Below are 19,203 nucleotides of genomic sequence, written 5' to 3'. Positions count from 1 at the left end.
TGTTCCACTTATCCTCAATGCCAATAATCTGGTGTTCTAGATGAAAGGTAATGTGGATTGTGAGATTACTTCTGTGATATGTATGTGTGTGTTATTAGATAGGGTTAAACATTTCTGCAGATACTTTCTTGAAAATGATTGACCTCTGTAACCAGCTATACTGAGAACACCTCAGATGAATAGTTTTCAAGAGAAACAGACTTTTTGAGTTTGGAGTTTGCTTTCTAGAGAGCTTCTTTATCAGCTTACAACCCCCAATGCATTTTCCTGCAGTACTATTATTAAATATTAAAATATTATTTGTCAATCTCACACCAATTTGGAATTTGCTTATTCCTTAAACCGTGTTCATATCCATGTTTTCCTTCATCTACAGGGCAACTGAGCAGGGACACTTTAATCGAAGGCTGGTTATCTCTTTAAAAGGTGTGTTGTATGGGTCACTTTCGTTCCTTTGCTATGATCCTACATTTTTCATTATTGTCTTGAAAAAAAGGGCCCAGAATGACCGTATCTGTGATGTTATCACGATATTTCTGCATATGTCGGCGAGTTTTTCTAGGAACCACACACACACACACACACACACACACACACACACACACACACACACAATGTGTACGTTTCTCCACGTATTTACCTACTACAGGTTAAAAAACACACTGACACAGACACAGACACACACACACACACAGACACACACACACACACACACACACACACACACCAGGATATACTGTGATATATGGATTTAATGCAGCGTTAATGTCGGACACAACATGCAATAAACATTTTTACAAAAAAATATTTAACATAATTTCAAAATATTGCATAACCTCGCTTGTGCAGAATGTGTACTAAATGTATAATACACATATCATTGCAATTACATTTACCATCTTTTACACACAAAAAAAAAACAGATGCACATTTGGTAAATGTTTAAAAAATATATTTTTTTATTGTTCTGGGTAAACATTTGCATCACACTCACCATAAATGGAAATATTCCACGACATAGTATAGGCTATAAATAGGAATTGAAATATTTTTTCTTAAAATTTTTTTTTAAAAAACAAACGTAATAGTGGTCGCAGGTTTGGCCTGCATGCTTCCCATATGTCTCATGTTGTCAGAACAGACGGGAAACGCGCCGCTCCTCGAGACACCGTCGTCTGTGTACATCCGGTCAACAAGCAGCCAAATCTAGCTTTTTGTCTGCACAGCTCCGAACAGGAACAGCAGACTTAAATCAAAATTGTTGCAATATATAATGTTCAATATTTCCAAGTGACAGAATCCAGTGTTCAGGTTCTGTTAAGTATTGTAAATTTATATTTCTTTTTCAGAAAGCTCTTTGTTCTCTTTGTATCATTGTTCTGTTTCTACACCTGTGTCGATTTAAATCTATGGCCAGCTGTCTATGAAACACAATTTATTTGCACATCAAATAAGAAGAAATAAGAAATGAATGTGGTTAGTTTAGATAATAATTTGCAGCAATTTTGCTTAAAATAATGAGCTACACACAAAAGGAATTCGGTTAAATTTAAAGTAAATTCAATTAATTTCAAAGTCAGTAATTTATCAGTTATCTTCAGTTATATTATAGCCTAATATGATAGGCTATATAAGGATATTATTCGTTCACAAGATCTGTATATTCAGAGTACATCCTTATAAATAAATAAAAAGTCCAAAAACAGTTAGACAAAGTAATATGTGACATTTCAAGCAAATGTGGTAAAAACTGAATTATATTAGAAACCGAACAGGCCAGAAAAAGACTTGTTATCGGACACAGAGGAAGGTATGAGACTGAATGGAGTTCTGCTCAATGCCAACACCCACTCACCTCAGCAAACAATTCATCCTATGTAAAAGCTGCTCCCTTCGTGTCTATACTACTAACCAAGTGCATTCCTCTCGTTTTTTTCTGTGCCTGTATAGTCCTTTTTGAAAACGAAAAAGCGACAGAGTTTCGTCTTTAGATGGATTTCTGGTTTAATATCGAGCGAGTAAGCAAAACGCTTTTGTGCGTAATGGCCGTGCGTCTCATCCGTGCTTCATAAGAAATCCCTAGATTTCTATATTGAAAACTTCTCCTACAGCCTACCTAGAGAGTGGTTGTCCTCTTCCTGGTCATATATGATCTAAGGGAGTGTTAGATGGTGTAAATGTGTTCTTAGGGTAGTGAGCTGTCAGACCTTTTGGCGAGAAAGATTGATCACACACAGGCTACCAGGGCTCTTTGTTTAGAGCCTGAGCAATAAACAGCCACCTTTCCTCTGCCTCACACTAAAGTGGCAAATCATTTCTACTCTCCGCTATGTTATAACCAATAATGCTGAGGTGTAAGGATGATGGCTTAGGTCAACATTATCCCTATGTGAAATAAAATAAATGAAATGGAATGTGGGACAGGGAGCTATAAACTGTGAAATGGTGATGACAAATTCCTGTTAAATAACCCAACTGCTTTCTTACATTGACACAAAATATTGCGTTTTTTCCAGTAGATTTCCTATAATGACTTCAATGATAAAGTTCCCTTTAATGACATAATGTAGCCTTTTGGGACGCTTAGATCAAATTACGCTAAATCTGATCTGATCTGATTGAAAATCACATTGAAATCATCTCTCTCTCTCTCTCTCTCTCTCTCTCTCTCTCTCTCTCTCTCCTGTGGTGTGTATTGGGGGAGGGGTGGGCATGTTGTTAGATGTCTGGTGCAGCTTTTCCTCTCCAAGAAAACCTTCAAGAAACTCTCAAGATTAACGCCTTGGCACTGATAACGACTGTGGGCTTCGCAGCATTATGAAACGCAAATGTGACTGCTGAAATGATTTGTGGAGTACTACGCTACAAATAAATGAACAACACACACACACACACACACACACACACACACGCACACACACACACGCACACACACACACACACGCACACACACACACACACACACACACACACACACACACACACACACACACACACACACACACACACGTAGCCTACCACAACTCGCGTGTACTCGTACGGCAAACTGCGTTGAGGCGCAAAGAAGGCACGGTTTTTGGGGGCGGGCAGTGGTGAACAAACTGACCCCAAAAAATGTGTAAATAAAGCCACCCCTACCCCCGGAATGAGGCGTTACTCCTCCGACTTTCTCGATCAATCACAGGGGACAGTGGCTTCTTTTGATAAAAACCCCAAATTGTCATTGGGCAGATGCAATCATGTGACAAGCAGCACGGTCTAATTCCAACCATGTCCTCATGAAAGCAATAGTTTATGGCATACAGGTCTCCATACGACTATATCGAGTTTAGTAGTTTATGACAATAAACTGCTTATTAATCTGAATCAACCTAAAACTCAGCGAAATTTCAACACAAGGAGGAGGAGATGAATTACGAATTTGGGCGAGAAAGTGGTTTTATCAACAGCCAGCCGTCGCTCGCTGAGTGCCTGACATCTCTCACTAACCCTGTCGGTGATGCATTTCAAAGTTCATCAATCAAGAGCTCGGCGCTTTCACAGTCGACACTGATTCCTCCTCCTTTTGAGCAGAACATCCCCGGCCTTAACCCGGGAATCCACCCACGCCACAGCCGCTCAAAGCAGCCACTGCAGGCTGCATCCCTACCCCCGGAGTACCCGTGGATGAAGGAGAAGAAAAGCATCAAGAGAAACCAGGCTGATGCTGCTGCTGCTGCTGCAACAACGACTGACTCCTCTCCACTCTACTTTTCCCCCCAAGGCAAGACATGATGATTAATAACCTCCATGTAAAAGGCTCCTCATTGTCTGAGGATTCCCCTCAGCAAGAAGCTGCATCCCGGGCCTTGTGCAACGTGGGCGTCCCTTTAAGCCAGTAGAGGATTTTGATTTAAGCATGCTTAATCTCATCAAGTAACGCACTGACTTGTGATGCAGTGTAAGAGTGTTAATGTTTGACAGTAATGGAGAGTGATAGATTATTCTTACGCGGGCCAGCAGCTGGCATGTTCATTAATCTTCACCCTCTGTCCTGTCCTGTCCACGCAGACCCATCATATTCTGCCTGGGGCCCATAAATCTTCCCAGTCCCGGTGCTGGCTTGCCACAAGTTTCACCCCATAGAGCTTGTTTTTCTCCAGATAGCCATACATACACAACTGTGTTGCTGTTTTATTTTTCGCCTGCTTTTCTCTAATTAAAATAAATAAAATCTTTGGTTTATTTTTTTTAGGTTCACCAGAGGGGCCAGAGGTTGGTGTTGGCGGTGGAGGGGCATCCCGGAGGTTGAGGACCGCGTATACCAACACCCAACTTCTGGAGCTGGAGAAGGAGTTTCATTATAACAAATACCTGTGCAGACCGAGGCGAGTGGAAATAGCTGCTTTGCTGGATTTAACAGAGAAGCAGGTGAAAGTGTGGTTTCAGAACAGGAGGATGAAGCACAAGAGGCAGACCCACTGCAAGGAGAACCGGGACAGTGAGGGGATATACGCGTGCCTGGACGACGGGCCGGAGGACGAGTTAGAGCAGGCGGCGGACAGCAGCGCAGCCGGGACGCTCCTGGAGAGGGAGAGGTATTTCCACCAAAATACCTTAACTTCACAACATTGTCCGAACGGGCACAATGGGGAGAACCAAAGCCCGACTGTCACGCCGTTGAACAGCAATGACAAAAATCTGAAACATTTTCCTAACCCGGCACCCACTGTTCCTATCTGCGTGTCAACAATAGGCCCGGACAATGATAATTCCCCGGGCCTGGACGTCTCTTTGCAGGATTTCCAAGTTTTCTCATCCTCCTCCTCTTTCTCACCAAGTTTGTCAGATTCGGCACAAAGTCCCCTGTCTTTATCATCTGAAACTTTTGACCTTTTCTCAGAAACACTCACAACAATCGACCTGCAAAACTTGAGCTACTGAACGATGTTTTATTTGAATTCAGACACTTGTGTTCAGTTTATATACTCAGTTTTAATAGATCTCACAAATAAGGTAAGTTAAAGCAAAAACAAAAAAGTACTATTTAGTCTGTATGGCAGTTTATTCCATTGGGCTGCGAGAGGAGAGTTTATTTTTATATGGATTTCGACTATAACTGAGCAGAATCATTTTCTTGAAATAAAACTTTATATTGATGGGAATCAGCAGCGCTATTGTCTTATTTCACAGTAAGAAAGTTTTGAGAGCTCATTGATTTTAGGCCTATACGATAAAACATAAAAAATAGCCTACGTATATATGAGAATATTGGCCATAAGAAAAATGAATTATGCTCATGCATAATTCATAATGCTCAATGTCGTTTCTCACAGTATTCAAATCAAGATAATATAAACGGTTTAATTTAAACGCCACAGGATATTTTTTTAAATTATAGTCTAAGTTAACATGTTCTTGTAGTATAAAGACTATTGATTGTATAATCTCAAACGTCCCCAAAACTTTCATTTAAATTAGCCAAATATAGTGAACACAGAGCACTATCAGAAATAAGTGATATAAATGTAAAATTATATATAGTTGCATCCCAGTTTGTTTCAAATCTTTATTTTCATAGGTTTAGTTGAAAGTTTTTTTTTTTTCTTGACGTGACCATGCTTCTGGTACAGACCTCAGTGATTTATCTGACCTGGAGAAAAAAGCCGATTCATTACCTCCGCGTGTTCAAACCCAGAAAAAGAACATTTGCAGTGAGAATTGCCTGCTAGGAGTCCCAGGCCAAAAGCTATGACTTTTCTTGGCTCTGTAATTACATTTTATTGCCTATAAAACTCACAGCACTGAGGGGGCTTGTTTATAGCCCGATCTGCAGTGTAATACAATATTTTTGAATTTAGAATCGCGCCTTACAAAGCCAAAACTCTGTATGATTTAAAAATATAAAGTTAATTCAAAGCAGCCGACATAAGACAGAATGTATTTATTCTATTTGTTTATAGTAAATTGTTTTAATGAAGGTAAATGTATGTTAATCTGGACTAAGTCCCTGTTTACTGCAGAAGGAATTCTTCACACCGACCAGATGAGCCTCTGCTCGTTAAAACGCACACATAACAGCCGTGGTCGCTGTTTCTTTATAAGGATACCGTTATTAAATGTTTAGGGGGAAATGGTCGATGGAAAGCCAGAGATTGTTCCAGGAATCACAAGATTAACTATCACACTGATCAATTATTCTGAACAGTGTCTGCAGGCAACATGAATCAATATATATAGCTATAGGATCTGTAGCTCAGGATTGTGCGGGTTGGACTCAGAGCCTCATAGCAAAAACAAGTGAGGTGGTGAACTACTATTACTGAGATTTGGTGACTATGATGACTAATTGTGATCAATTGAAAATAGATAGGAGAAGTCTAAAGCCCAGGATGCAGAGGGGAAGTCAGATTTGGTTTGGTGCTGAAGCCACTGAGCTCATTTAAAATAGTAAGAGTGTCAGTGTATACAGTGTCTACAGGCTAGACTAAGCACAAATAGGCCTACATCTCATATTTATTATTTATAAAGGCCAGGCCACTTATTCCTTAGCACACTCTGCTAGTTTATTTGACTGATAATGCTCATTCAATGGAGTGATAACATTCGAAATGAATGCCCAAAATAAAACATACATCATGTTGTATCTTTTTTCCTACATCCACAGGTTTCACCATGACAGTGTGCATATTTAATCATTACATATTCAGACTTTGAATTATTTAATTTCTTTATTATGTATGGTTGTATGAACAAGTTTGGTGACTTTGAGCAGCTTGGTCAATGTGCAGTGTGTTTGAAAGAAAAGTAGATGAAAATTTATGGGAAACTAGATACAACACTTCACTATGCAGGTCCCTCCCTCCCTCCACACACACACACACACACACACACACACACACACACACACACACACACACACACACACACACACACACACCGAACACACAGGTCAAAGGTCAAGCTGGCTCTCCTCTCCAAGCTGGGAGGAACTACTGCCAGGTCAGGAGGGGGTCAGGTTTTGAATGACTGCAGAGGGTTTGTGGCTCATATTCTGAAATCAGAATATGAATGAAGAAACAATAACATTCATGCAGAATATGATCTGAGGTTTAATTTTGCATTAAGGAATGTGATTTTATCAATCACCCAAAGATCTAAAGGACTGGTGGTGCTCTTTTTCTCAGGATGATTCTGAAACATTTTAACACATGATATAACACAAAGATATAAAACAAACGTGTTGAAAAATGCATCACTGTTCTCAATCTCAATCATCAAAACATATAGGTTATTTTCCTCTCTGACACAAAGAGACAAAACAAAAAGACAAATAAGAAGATTAGATATTGTTTGGATGTTAAAGTCTTCCTGAAGCTGCTGGACTGAAACTGGAGTAAATAAAGTGTTTCTGGGGGAGAGTCTGTGTGTCTGGCAGCACTGACAAACACTGTCGACCACCTGCAGCAGAAGAAAAATCTGAAGGTCTTCAGACAGCCCCTCCAGAGCTGCACTGACATTTCGGTCTCATTTCTCCACAACAACAAGCTATACAGTTCAAAGGCATGTCTTTAAACCTGGATTGGGGAATTCTGCTTGTCAAACGATGACTATGAATGATTGACACCTTTATAAACAATATGACAACCAGCTGCTTTCACTGAATACACCAGGAGGCACAGGTTTGACATGATGTTAGAGATGAGTTGTTTAGGGGGATTTACTCTTGCATCAGATAAGAAGGAAAAATGTGTTTGTCATTGACTGTACAATAGAAACTGATTAACTTACAAACGTGATTTAGGAATAAATCAGTGCAGGCTCATTCAAACATTGTTGTTCAAAGACGAAAAAAAAAACCTGGCGCAGAAAACCAGCAGAACAGTTTTATATAATTGCCTTCTCGACTATTAATGGCGCCTGTTTAGATTTACAATGTTGACATATTCATAAACCAAAAGTGCTTGCATCATTGTAAGACACTCCTAACGTGTCCAGTGAGTCAGTCACAGACTTAAGTGCCAGAGAAATATTATGTGGAATCAATCAAAAATATGATCATGCGTTATCCGCTGACTTTATTCGTCTGTAAAGACCCGTTGCTCCATTAAAGCATCAACTCCCCGTCATCAGTAGCAGTCAAAAACTATATACAATCACAAAAGCTGATAGGCCAATAAAAGTCAGTGTGGAATGGATGTTGAACAACAGGCAGGTTTCAGTGTTTTTTCTGCAGCGGAACTGTGTGGTCAGTTATAAATAATTAGCAGATTAACTTCCGTGTCCGTAAACTCATTGCTGCTTCCGTATCGTGTGAAGTGTTTTGCCCCGCCGGACTGTCCACCGCTGTCAGGAACTAAACTCTCACAACAATGCGTCCGATTCCCGAGGAGTTAACGACGCTCATTTCAGGTAAAACCTTCATATATGAATGTTTATTTGGACACAGTGGGCTGTTTTTCGTGTTCATTGAGGGCTTGTGTCACAAAACCCAGCTTTAAAGAGACCGTTTAGTAAAAGAGGAAGCGCAGGCGCAATATGGATGTCTGAAGTTTTTAGTCAGAAAACCTACTTTAGTCCAGTTGCATCTTGCCAACACACCATTGCTGCTAATTCTTACATGCTGATGAGTATCAAACAATGCGCGGTTTGACGTCAAAGCTGCAAACTGCTGTGTTGTACTTTTGAAAGGTAATATGATCTCCAGCAGTACTGGGCCGTTTGCCTGGCAAGATAAAACACCACAATCAGTAAGTAATATCAGATTGTATGAAGGATTTACCTGGTATTTTTTGTTTGATTTTTAGACCTAGAATATTTCCTCTGTGATGGATTAAAAGGAGAAAATCTAAGCAAAAAGGCAAAGGAGAAGAGGGAAGCCTTCATCAAACGGATTAAAGAGGTCAAATTGGGGTATGTCTGTTTGCATAGTAAATCAGAGTTCCCTGTGTTTTGGAGTTTGGTTATAAATGTGTCACTTAAAAGAAAAAAGATTCTAATGCGAAATGTGAAAATTGTTAACATCCATTTACTGTCTCCCCAACAGTTTCCCACAAGATTTCAAGGACAGAAGTGAGTGTTACACTGGGGCCACACAATTTTATATCCATGTGGTTCCCAACCTGAGGGTCGGGACCCACACAGGAGGTCACAACATGAATCTAAGGGGTCACAAGATGAGTTGAATTTATTATATCATGATACACCCCTTGAAATGTATTCTCATTTTCAAAAATGATGTTTACCATCTCAGAATATAAGATCAATTTTGATACACAATTCTTTTCAGACTTTTCTCTATTATTTGCTCTTTTTTTTAGGTAAAATACTGTATCGTGCTTTTAAAACTTCTCCAAACAGTGTGACAAGGGAAAATCACTCTTCAAATGAAATGCTTGCATCTCGTAGATACACACAACAGGTTGGGAACCACTGTGTAAAAATATCACATGTACCATTACTACACAGCACTTTCTGTTTACTCATAGGTGGAGATGAGGAGGAGGATGATGAGGAGGAAGTTGACAGCAACAATGATGCAGGATCGCTGCAGTCAGAGCGCACAGACAAAGATGAAGAGGCTGGCGAAGGTAAGCCACAAGCACTTAGCAGACATCCACAAGTTGACTTGCTAACTGCTAACTGTGGATTAAAGTATTGGAAATTGCATCTTGTCATGAAAGTGCAGGCTAGAAATCATTGGGTCTGCTCCTTGGAGAAAGTGACTTTGAGTGGCACAATGAGGGAGACATTCCAACTGTAACTTGGCAACATACTTGGGAAGCAATTTGGGGGCACAACTGCTTCTCCCACCACCTCTTTCACCCCACCCCTTTGACGGCTAGAGCATGCTTTATTGCTCTCAGCCACAGTCTGGGGACCGAACATTACTGCCATGGTTTGTAGTTTGAGAAACAACATGCCTCAATATACTGTACGGTAGCTTTAACCCCATATGCCCCATCATGGCAATATTTAAGATTTTGTGTTTACTTTTATAAACAGAGTATTAGGGAAATCCTTGTGAAATGGCTATTAGTGGTCTGGGGTTTATGGTCTTCAAGCAGCTGCCAGTTTTATGGCTGCTCTTTCACACAAAGCAACTTTGACACAGCAGTTGAACATTTGCTTTGAAGTTGCACGCTGCAAGGGGAATCTCCTCCAGTGAAAGGCAAAACATTGCTTAGTGGAGCCTCTGTGGATTTTGCTTCTTATTTTAACATCAGTCAAACAAATACATGATAAACATATGTGAAGAATACATGACGTTACTCAGAATCCCAGCTGTTTATCTTTTAAGATTTTAAAAACAAATGTAATTTTCACTTTTGCATATTAAAAACACTTTGAAAGGATAATGGGTTTCCTCAACTGTTCTCCAGGTGCCCAGCAGTCCCCACCTGTGGCAGCTCAGGACCTGACGTCTGTCTTTAAAGCGGGATACCTTGAGAAGCGCAGAAAGGGCGAGTGCTCTGCTGATAAGATACATATACATGTTTTAATGGAGAGGATGTCGCAGACTTACATTTGCGAGCTCCAAAAAAATATTGATGTTGTGTTTTGACCTACAAGGACCTCTTCAGGCAAAACATCCATGTGAACAAAAAGCTGGATTTCTTTTCTGTATAAAGACAAAAATGACAGCTCCACCTACAAATAGGATATCACATGATATACCACCCAAACTCCCATTGGAATTTTCAATTTCTTTTGCAAAACACAGCTCTAATTGCCCTTTTAAATAAATAAACCAGAAAAGTATCTATCTCTTACAGTTTGAGATTATTGTTGGTTTTCCCTCCACAGATCACAGCTTTTTTGGCACTGAATGGCAGAAAAGATGGTGCGCTCTTAATCATCACACATTCTACTATTATGGCAGTGAGAAAGGTACTTTTTCACACATATCATTCCACTCAATTACGAATCACATACTGTTTGAGAAAATCAAAGTGGATGGATATTTGACATTCTGCTGTTGTTATATCTGAACCATTAATGATGAAGTTTTAATTTCCTCTAACCAGACAAGCAGCAGAAGGGGGAGTTCAGTATCGACGGGTACACTGTCAAAATGAACAGCACTTTACGGAAAGACTCAAAGAAAGACTGTTGCTTTGAAATTACGGCTCCAGACAAGCGAGTCTATCAGGTATGCTCGTCTCATGGTGATGATTTGAGTCACTGCTGTTCTAAGTGTATACTTCCTAATTGAAAAACAAATGTGGACTTGAGATGTGCCATGTTTAAAACTTGGCACGGAATGTGTGTACATGCACTTCATTAAGTCGTTATTTTTAAAAACCTATTCATTCATTTTACACTGCTGCCTTTGCAATGGCTCAATCTGACACGCATATTTAAAACGTCGAAATGAGTGTTTCTAACATTCAGGCTCTTCCATGTGGAACATTTTACTATGCATAAATGCAGTATTATTTGTTTATGTTAATTAATATATGTAGAACTGAACATTGCACTGATGGCAGTTTTCATTTCTTTCCTCTTTCATCACAGTTTTGTGCGTCATCGGTGAAAGAGGCGGAGGAGTGGGTGAAACAGATAGACTTTGTTTTGAGAGGTTTGAAACATAAGAACTCATCATAATGCTCTTAATGTCAGAAACAGCTGTGTGTGTGTGTGTGTGTGTGTGTGTGTGTGTGTGTGTGTGTGTGTGTGTGTGTGTGTGTGTGTGTGTGTGTGTGTGTGTGTGTGTGTGTGTGTGTGTGTGTGTGTGTGTTCAAAATCAAACACTCTATGTTCCCCTGTTTGTAGATATGACGGGCATCATCCCAGAAGATGAAGAGGAGGAACAGGAAGTGTACGATGATGTTGGAGCTATAGAAGATACAGCCGACTCTGAGCCGATCGACGAAGACATCTATGAAGAGCTCCCAGGTCTGATCCATGCTTTGTATCACTGTGACGATCTGTGTTGTCTTACAGAACATGAAAACTTGGAACATTTTCAGTTATTGCATATTTCTCTGCCTGCAACTTATACAGAGGAGCATAGCTTTTAAATTATTACACACCAATCCATCAATATCTTGTTTCTCCAGAGGATGACATGCCCACTCCAGCAAAGCCTCCTCCAAAGGTGGAACCAGCCAGCAAACCTGCTCCTCCTACTGTTTCAGGTACACATTACCAAAATTAGTGTTTGGACTGCATGGATATGAGTGGTGTATTTAGTTTATATATGTATTTATATATGTATTTAGTGGATTAAAAGATAGTAAGAAAGGATGGGACTGTGATCAACAAATTAACATTCTGTCACTTAATCATTTTTGTGCTGTGAGCAAACTTAACTTTCTAAGCCACAGTTGAGAAGAAGTGACATTTACAGAGGAAGTTTCTGTGAACATTTGCAACTGACAGTTAACACAATGCTGGAAATAACTGTTGGCCTAGTTGGCCAACTTCCTTTTACAATAAGTGATGTTCTGCAAGCGCAAAAATAGCATGCTATCTATCTCCATCTACTGTATCTATGTAAACATACCCACAACTAGGGCTCGACTGATATTGGGCTTTTTGAGACCAATATCGATTTTTAGTGGGGAAAGATTCACGGATTACCAATATGTGGCCAATATAGTGACGTTTTGAGCTGCAATGGAAATAGACTACTTCTATGTGGATTATGTACCTATGTTGCACTGATATGACTATGCAAAGGTACTCAGAAGGCTGCTTTCTGCTTTATTAAAGAATATTTATCATTATTATACATGCAATGCATTACATTGTCAACCAATTCTGGAAATGAACACTGAGAAAATAAAGAATAAATAAAAATAAAATAAATAGCTAAATTAAAATCATGTTCAGTATCAGTCAGTTGTGGATGAAAGAAGAAATAAAAAATAAAATAAATAGATACAGTATATGACACCATTTCTAAATTACCCAAAGCCGTTTTTCTGCATCATATGTTCTTTAAAAAAGGTTTTCGTATTGGTGCATAGCCGAAAACAAATACGGCGATACCAATATGTCTGTGATGGTATCAGCCAACCGATATATCTCTAGCTCTACACACATTAGCACACACTGGGGGTGCCTACAAACAGGAAATGGTCCCACTTCAAATAAATAATTAGGCTGAGAGGTGGAAACTCTAACTGCTAAGACACTAGCTGTGTCCTTATTCCCACTACTTACTAATTGTATACAGCATTCTATAATGTGCTATTTATAGTGTGCTGTTTTTTGCAGTTAGTAAAACACAATTCACCATACTTATCATTTCATACTAACAGAAAATGATGCAATACATACGCTCTGCTAAGACAAAACGATTGTTTTGATTACCAATTGATCATTTTTATCTACAAAATTTTAGAAAATTGTAAGTCCAAGTTGAAGTCCTCAAATGTCTTGTTTTGTCTGACCAACAGTCAAAACCCAAAGAGACTTTAAAGAGACTTTAAAATGATTAAAAAAAAAGAGAAAATCCTCACAATAGAGAAGCTAAAACCAGAGAAGCTAGATAATAGTTATTGTCTTTTGAGGTGTTCCTGGAGCTGTTTTACCACCATCCACAATTAGTCTTTGTCCGTTGTGGGAGAATAGTGTCCGTCAACAGCACACTCAAATCAGTGTTTTTGTAGTTTGCATACTCACTGTTTTGAGTAATTTGTGTCTCTTTGCCAGTGTGAACATACTACATACTTAAATCCTAGCATTTAGTATGAACTTGGCACACAGCTGCTGTCTGCCTCAGTTCGGTTTTAGGCTCTCCACTGCCTCCTGTTGGTTTTGCTGCACACAAACAATCACTTATGTGTCAGACCTGTACACTTAATGTGTTATACTCTCAGTAGAAAATAAATCTTTTGTGTATCTTTCCCCTTTGCCACCCAGTTAATAAGGGCACAGATAAGAGCACAGACTACCCCAACTTCTACCAGGGCTTATGGGACTGTACAGGGGACCACTCAGATGAGTTGTCCTTCAACCGTGGAGATGCCATCTATATCCTGAGCAAGGTATGGTTAGGAGAACCCTCCTTGTCAGAGGTAAAACATTGATTTGTCCCTTGCTGAGTGTTTTCATGATGCATAGGGAAGCCAGGATGAGCTCAAACCCAACTGTGATGTGACAAGGTTTGTAGTCAAAGGGGTTCTGCTGGTATCAGACCACCTAAAGTGAGTTATTTCACGGCCCTCAGAGAAACCGACTGTTCATATCCTTTACCGGCAGCACCTGGCCCACCGCCTGGAGGTGGACGGCTGATGGTAAGAGGCAGACGGGGCTAGGTTCTCTCTCTGGCACTGTGATGGGGATTAGTTGTGTCACAACGGAAACTGTTCTAGTGCTGCTGGCGGAGGCTGGGCTTAGCTGGCACACAGCGCCATTCCATCACTTCCATCTGGACTGTTTCAGCACGCTGCTGCCATGCCAGGCGGTGAGCAGCACTCAGCCCACACACCTCTTAGACGTCTCTCTCACCTCGCCAAATAGGAATGTGTGTTCTCAGGAAACCCAGGCTCAGTCCACCACTCTGTTTCAGAGCAGGTGAGGACGTGTCGTGGACGCACAATTTCCGAGGCTTGTCGGCTAGGCGTGGGTGCCAGTTATTGAGGACTGAGGGGCCGTTCTTTACCTTTATTATGTAACTAAACAGGAGCCCTTTTGTGCTTAACTGGTTCATATGAATATCGAGTTGGATTTTAATGTAATTTATTTAACAAGCTTGTTTTTGAACACTGCACTGTAATAAGTCACGGAATTGTATACTTTTACCAATGCATGTCGACCCTGTGGTTTGTGTAAAGAAAGAAAAGAAAAAAAAGGTGTGAAATATGCACCATCTAGACTGGCTATATTTCCTGTCTGGTTTGGGTTGTATGGTGCATGAAGTCAACTGAGACACGCTGTTGTCAACTGGCCTTTCCAAATTCAAGTCTGCCATCTAGTGGCACCTCAAAGCCATTAAGACTGTCACATCACAGTTGGGTTTGAGCTCATCCTGGCTTCCCCCTTAAAAATGTGACTGATGAGCTCCAAAAATGATTTATTTGTAAAAACCTGAATTATAATTTAGACTAATAATTACATTTCTTTTTCAGCCAGGATCATACAATGTAGGCTGCAACTACAGATTTCTTTTTTTTATTAATGTTTATTTTTCTGATTTATAGATTAAATGCATAGTCTATAAAATGTCAGAAAATAATGAGCCTGAGTTGACATGTTTAGATTTTTTGTCTAACAGTACACAATCTAAATAAAAAGGCATCAATTTTTCACATTTGAGGAGCAGAAACACGCAAAAAAATTTGTTTGAAAAAACGACTCAAGCTAATGATGGATAATCAAAATTGTTAATCTACTGCTGACCAGCTAATTGATTAATTGATTTAGCACTAATGGAAGGAAACCAATGCACAAAGAAGACAGACACCATCAATGGTCATTGGCCAAATGCCTGTTTATGACACGTTCTTCGTGTGTGGAAAAGGACCAAGAATCAAGTTGCCCTTTCACTCAGACTGGGAGTGCCATTAGCTGAAACCTTGGTGTTGGGGGTTGTGGCCTGCTGCGAGGGCAATGACCATAAAACCTGTCTGGACTGCAGCCAGCTGCAGCTAAAGGGACAGTCGACCCCCCCACCATTCTCCTTTCTCCCTCTTCCCTGTGTCCCTCCCCCATTCCACAGACCAGAAATAGCTGTAGTGTTACAGCTGCGAGACCCCCCAGTCAGGACCCTGGGTGTTGATTATAGGGCCTGACTGGAAGTGAGGGAGAGTGTGTTGTCCGGATATGCTGCACCACCCCTTCATCTCCCCCCAAGTCACAGCACATAAAACAAATCGAGGGATATAACATTTCACTTAACTTAAGTGGCTAGATGGGTTGATAAAAAGTAAACACTGTGCAAACATGTTGCTGCTGTCGTTATCGTGCCTGCACATCTTTTCACCTTATCACTTGTTGTACAGTTTGTGCTTGTAAGCTGAAGCATCAGCTGTGGAGCGTTTCTTTTGGACATAGTCATAAAATGATGGAACAGTTTATCCGGTTTTGTGTTAATGTGTGTGTAGTCACAGTGTGTGGTATCATTAGTCTTCCACAGCTCCGTATAGGTGTTCTCATATTGTGTCCCACACTCACTCAAGTAGGACTTATTTGTCAGCCAGAACTACACAATGAGGTGTTGCTGTTTTTCAAAGGCTAGCTGCAGGAAGTCATAACGTGCACCCACACGCACTCAGTCTAGCACCATCTTACATGCACTTTATGTCAATCTGCTATATTACCCCTCAGGGGCTTGTACAATGTCATTTTAATCATGTTTGTTTCTTGTGATGTTTAATTTGCTGTTAATAATTTAAAGTAATTTAAATGTACTAATTACTTTTTACTGTATGCATGTCCTGTGTATACATATTTGACATGGAAAGCAAGTCAAGCACCTTTTTTTTCTGACATGATGAATGATCCACTAGACAACGGTCAATGCTAGCCATCACTATTGTTATTGTAATGTTCTTGTGTCTAATACTACCATAAGATCACTACCATTCAATACTCTCTCCTGGGAATAACTGGACACAGATGTGGTTCCTCCTCGTCCCTGAGTTTTGGCATAGATTTGAAACATTGTGCAGGTTCCTCTTCCTTCAACCTTGTCAGATCGTGATCTCCAGTTCTGATTCATGCCCTGGGAGGGGGGGGGAGGGAGAGAGAGACTGACTCTTGTCTCAGATCTCTCCCCCCTCACATCTCTGCATGCTGACAGCCATTTGGAGCTATTACTTGTCATGCTGTGACAGATTCATGTGTGATGTGCTTTACGCACACTGAGGTTTTTGTGTGGAGCGGAGGGGTGTGTGTGCAGTCTCAAAACCGACAGCGGGTAGAAAGGCAGGACAGGGAACAAGAGATGTGAAGTTGTTGATGGGATGTAGATGTTGTTTGGGAGGAGGGAGTAAACAGTGAGTGAACAGAAGATATCTTGTGAATAGTTAACAGGTAATGCTGGTAAGAAAAGTGCTTGCAGCCAATATTAGTGAGATGACAGGGAATGAGGGCCGGAGAGAGATGGGGAATGACATGCAGCTAAGGTCCCCAACCGGACACAAACTGGGGATGTTGTGGGTCACGGGTGGCGTCCTAAACCTATGCCACCAGGGCACCATATCCTTGCTAGTCTCGCATTGCCAGACCTATCTCCACAGCGCTGCGGAGTAAGGTCTGGCTACACCACACATACATTCTAGGATGGGAGAAAAAACTTTGCATTTCTTTAAACTAAGAAAAAAAAACACCACATACGATAGTAAATGAAGTTAACTGTTCACACAATACAGTAATGTGAGCTGTTTGAATTATCTGCATGCATGGTTAAACATAATTTGCTCTTACCAGTGTATCACAGTGTGTACTCTGTCCATAGCATATCCCCACCAATCATTCCCAAAACATCCCAGTTAAAGAGTAAATGCTGTAAAAATATTCTTTGTAAATCTTTACAATCATTCTCCGAAAGAACCAAGCAGGCCTGCCCTATTGCACAATCCAAATTTTCTTCAAAGTTTTCCATTTTCACCGTGTAGCTTGCTAGCTCGATGTTTGTTGTTTCCCAAAGTGAACACAGTTTGAGAACGGGAATACACAGAAAGTGAAAGCAGAGGGACATCCGGCGTGTACCAGGCAATTATCCTGGAAATGTACTTCTGTTGATCCAGACTATATCCTCGCTAATTCTGACTTCATCTGTTAAACATAGTCAGTCTCAATGACACCAAAGTAACAAAACTGCTTTCTGTACATATGGAGCTTTCCCATCAGACAACATTTTACATTTTAAGATATACCTCAACTTTGTGGTGTGATGATTGATGGTGATATTTACTGATGACTACATGAATTAAAGAGATTTCCACCGCAGGCTAAAAACACTGCGCCTTGGCTAAGAAGATGATGGTTATAAAAAATAGATACAAATGCACTTGCATGTTTCACTTACATGTGGCACTTTGTAGTTTGGCTTATTTGAAGCTAGCACTTATTAGAAGTCGCTTTGGATAAAAGTGTCATCTAAATGAAATGTGCAGATATGATAGAGATATCCTCAACACAGTCTTGTCATTATCTTAATGGTCCAATTTTTCCTGTTTCCAGGAGTACCAGAACTATGGCTGGTGGGTCGGAGAGAAGAATGGAATTGTAGGAATCGTCCCCAAAGATTTCCTGATGGAGCTTTACGCTATATAAATACACCCCATGTAAGTTGCTCAGACCTCATGACTGCACTGAACAAGTTTCTTCCACTTGTTTGAATATCAAAATATATAACTGGAGGTAATCCACTATATTTAAATAAATGTGTCGTTTTCAGGATCATTCCCTCTCATATCCACAAGAGACTGATGACTGGATGAAACTATTTTCATACGACTGAAATGCATATTTGAAAGTATATTTCTACGTTACATTATACATGTTGCACTGCTTGTTCATATTTATATCCTATCCAAGATAGATATAGTTTTTCCGCACCATTTCATCCACTGTTTTTGGTAAATTTGGTAATTGCAAATGGCAAGATTAAAAAAAGATTCAAACATATTGGTTGTATCTGAGCATTTGTTTTTTCAATATTTAACCTGTGATTTAAGCCACAAGGTGGCAATAGAGTCTCTTCAAAGGTCATAGATTACTACCTCTGTAACAGATGTTCGAGACCGAAATGCCACATGCCAGTTTTTGTTGCTGTGGGACACACATTCTGGATGGAGGTTTGTGTTTTCTGGAGGAAAGAAACATTAACAATCAGGGCATCAGGGCAATGCCAATATCAAATATGTGTACACAACCCTCTGGATAAATTAAGAAATATTTATTTCTGTTTAAAAATTAGTTTATTTATCTGGTCAGCACTTTAGTTCTGAGCGTCAAAGGGACACTGGGCTTATTTTATGGCACCTGAGAGACTTTGCTGGGCAGAGGATCACAGCGTGGCAGATGGTTGGCTGTGCTGCGTGCCTGAGTGAAACGCCTGAGGTACACTAATAAGACAGCCACCCACACAGATAGCAGAGATGCTTATCACCCTCTGAGGGGCTGTTTGACAGCAGGCGAGGTGGCGTTAGCTAGGCATATCCCTCTGAGGTTACATACATACTGTACATATCTTTTTACAGCCTCCTCACTGAAATACCAAAGTTGTACTACACTTTTATCTATCAGGGTAATCCACTCCTTTTG

General features: G+C 40.2%; 2 protein-coding genes across 2 annotated transcripts; both read left to right on the top strand.

Moving 5' to 3' along the window:
- The first annotated feature begins 3,247 nt into the window (after window positions 1–3,247).
- hoxa2b (homeobox A2b) lies at window positions 3,248–5,139 on the top strand. The gene is made up of 2 exons (XM_031299762.1): window positions 3,248–3,763; window positions 4,235–5,139. Exons 1-2 carry the CDS (start codon window positions 3,409–3,411, stop codon window positions 4,921–4,923), a joined length of 1,044 nt encoding a protein of 347 aa, XP_031155622.1. The 5' UTR covers window positions 3,248–3,408; the 3' UTR covers window positions 4,924–5,139.
- Window positions 5,140–8,219: 3,080 nt separating this feature from the next.
- Window positions 8,220–18,564, top strand: skap2 (src kinase associated phosphoprotein 2). Its single transcript, XM_031299015.2, has 13 exons — window positions 8,220–8,391; window positions 8,787–8,892; window positions 9,026–9,051; window positions 9,468–9,569; window positions 10,362–10,442; window positions 10,786–10,869; window positions 11,007–11,131; window positions 11,497–11,560; window positions 11,755–11,877; window positions 12,042–12,119; window positions 13,852–13,976; window positions 18,118–18,221; window positions 18,335–18,564. The coding sequence occupies exons 1-12, from the start codon at window positions 8,352–8,354 to the stop codon at window positions 18,208–18,210; spliced, it is 1,047 nt and encodes a 348-aa protein (XP_031154875.1). The 5' UTR covers window positions 8,220–8,351; the 3' UTR covers window positions 18,211–18,221; window positions 18,335–18,564.
- The last annotated feature ends 639 nt before the right edge of the window (window positions 18,565–19,203 follow it).

This window comes from Sander lucioperca, chromosome 10, assembly GCF_008315115.2.
Source record: "Sander lucioperca isolate FBNREF2018 chromosome 10, SLUC_FBN_1.2, whole genome shotgun sequence".
NCBI classification, from domain to species: domain Eukaryota; kingdom Metazoa; phylum Chordata; class Actinopteri; order Perciformes; family Percidae; genus Sander; species Sander lucioperca.
The sequence above is the reverse complement of the archived record's forward strand: the minus strand, read 5'-3'. Positions and strand labels throughout refer to the sequence as shown.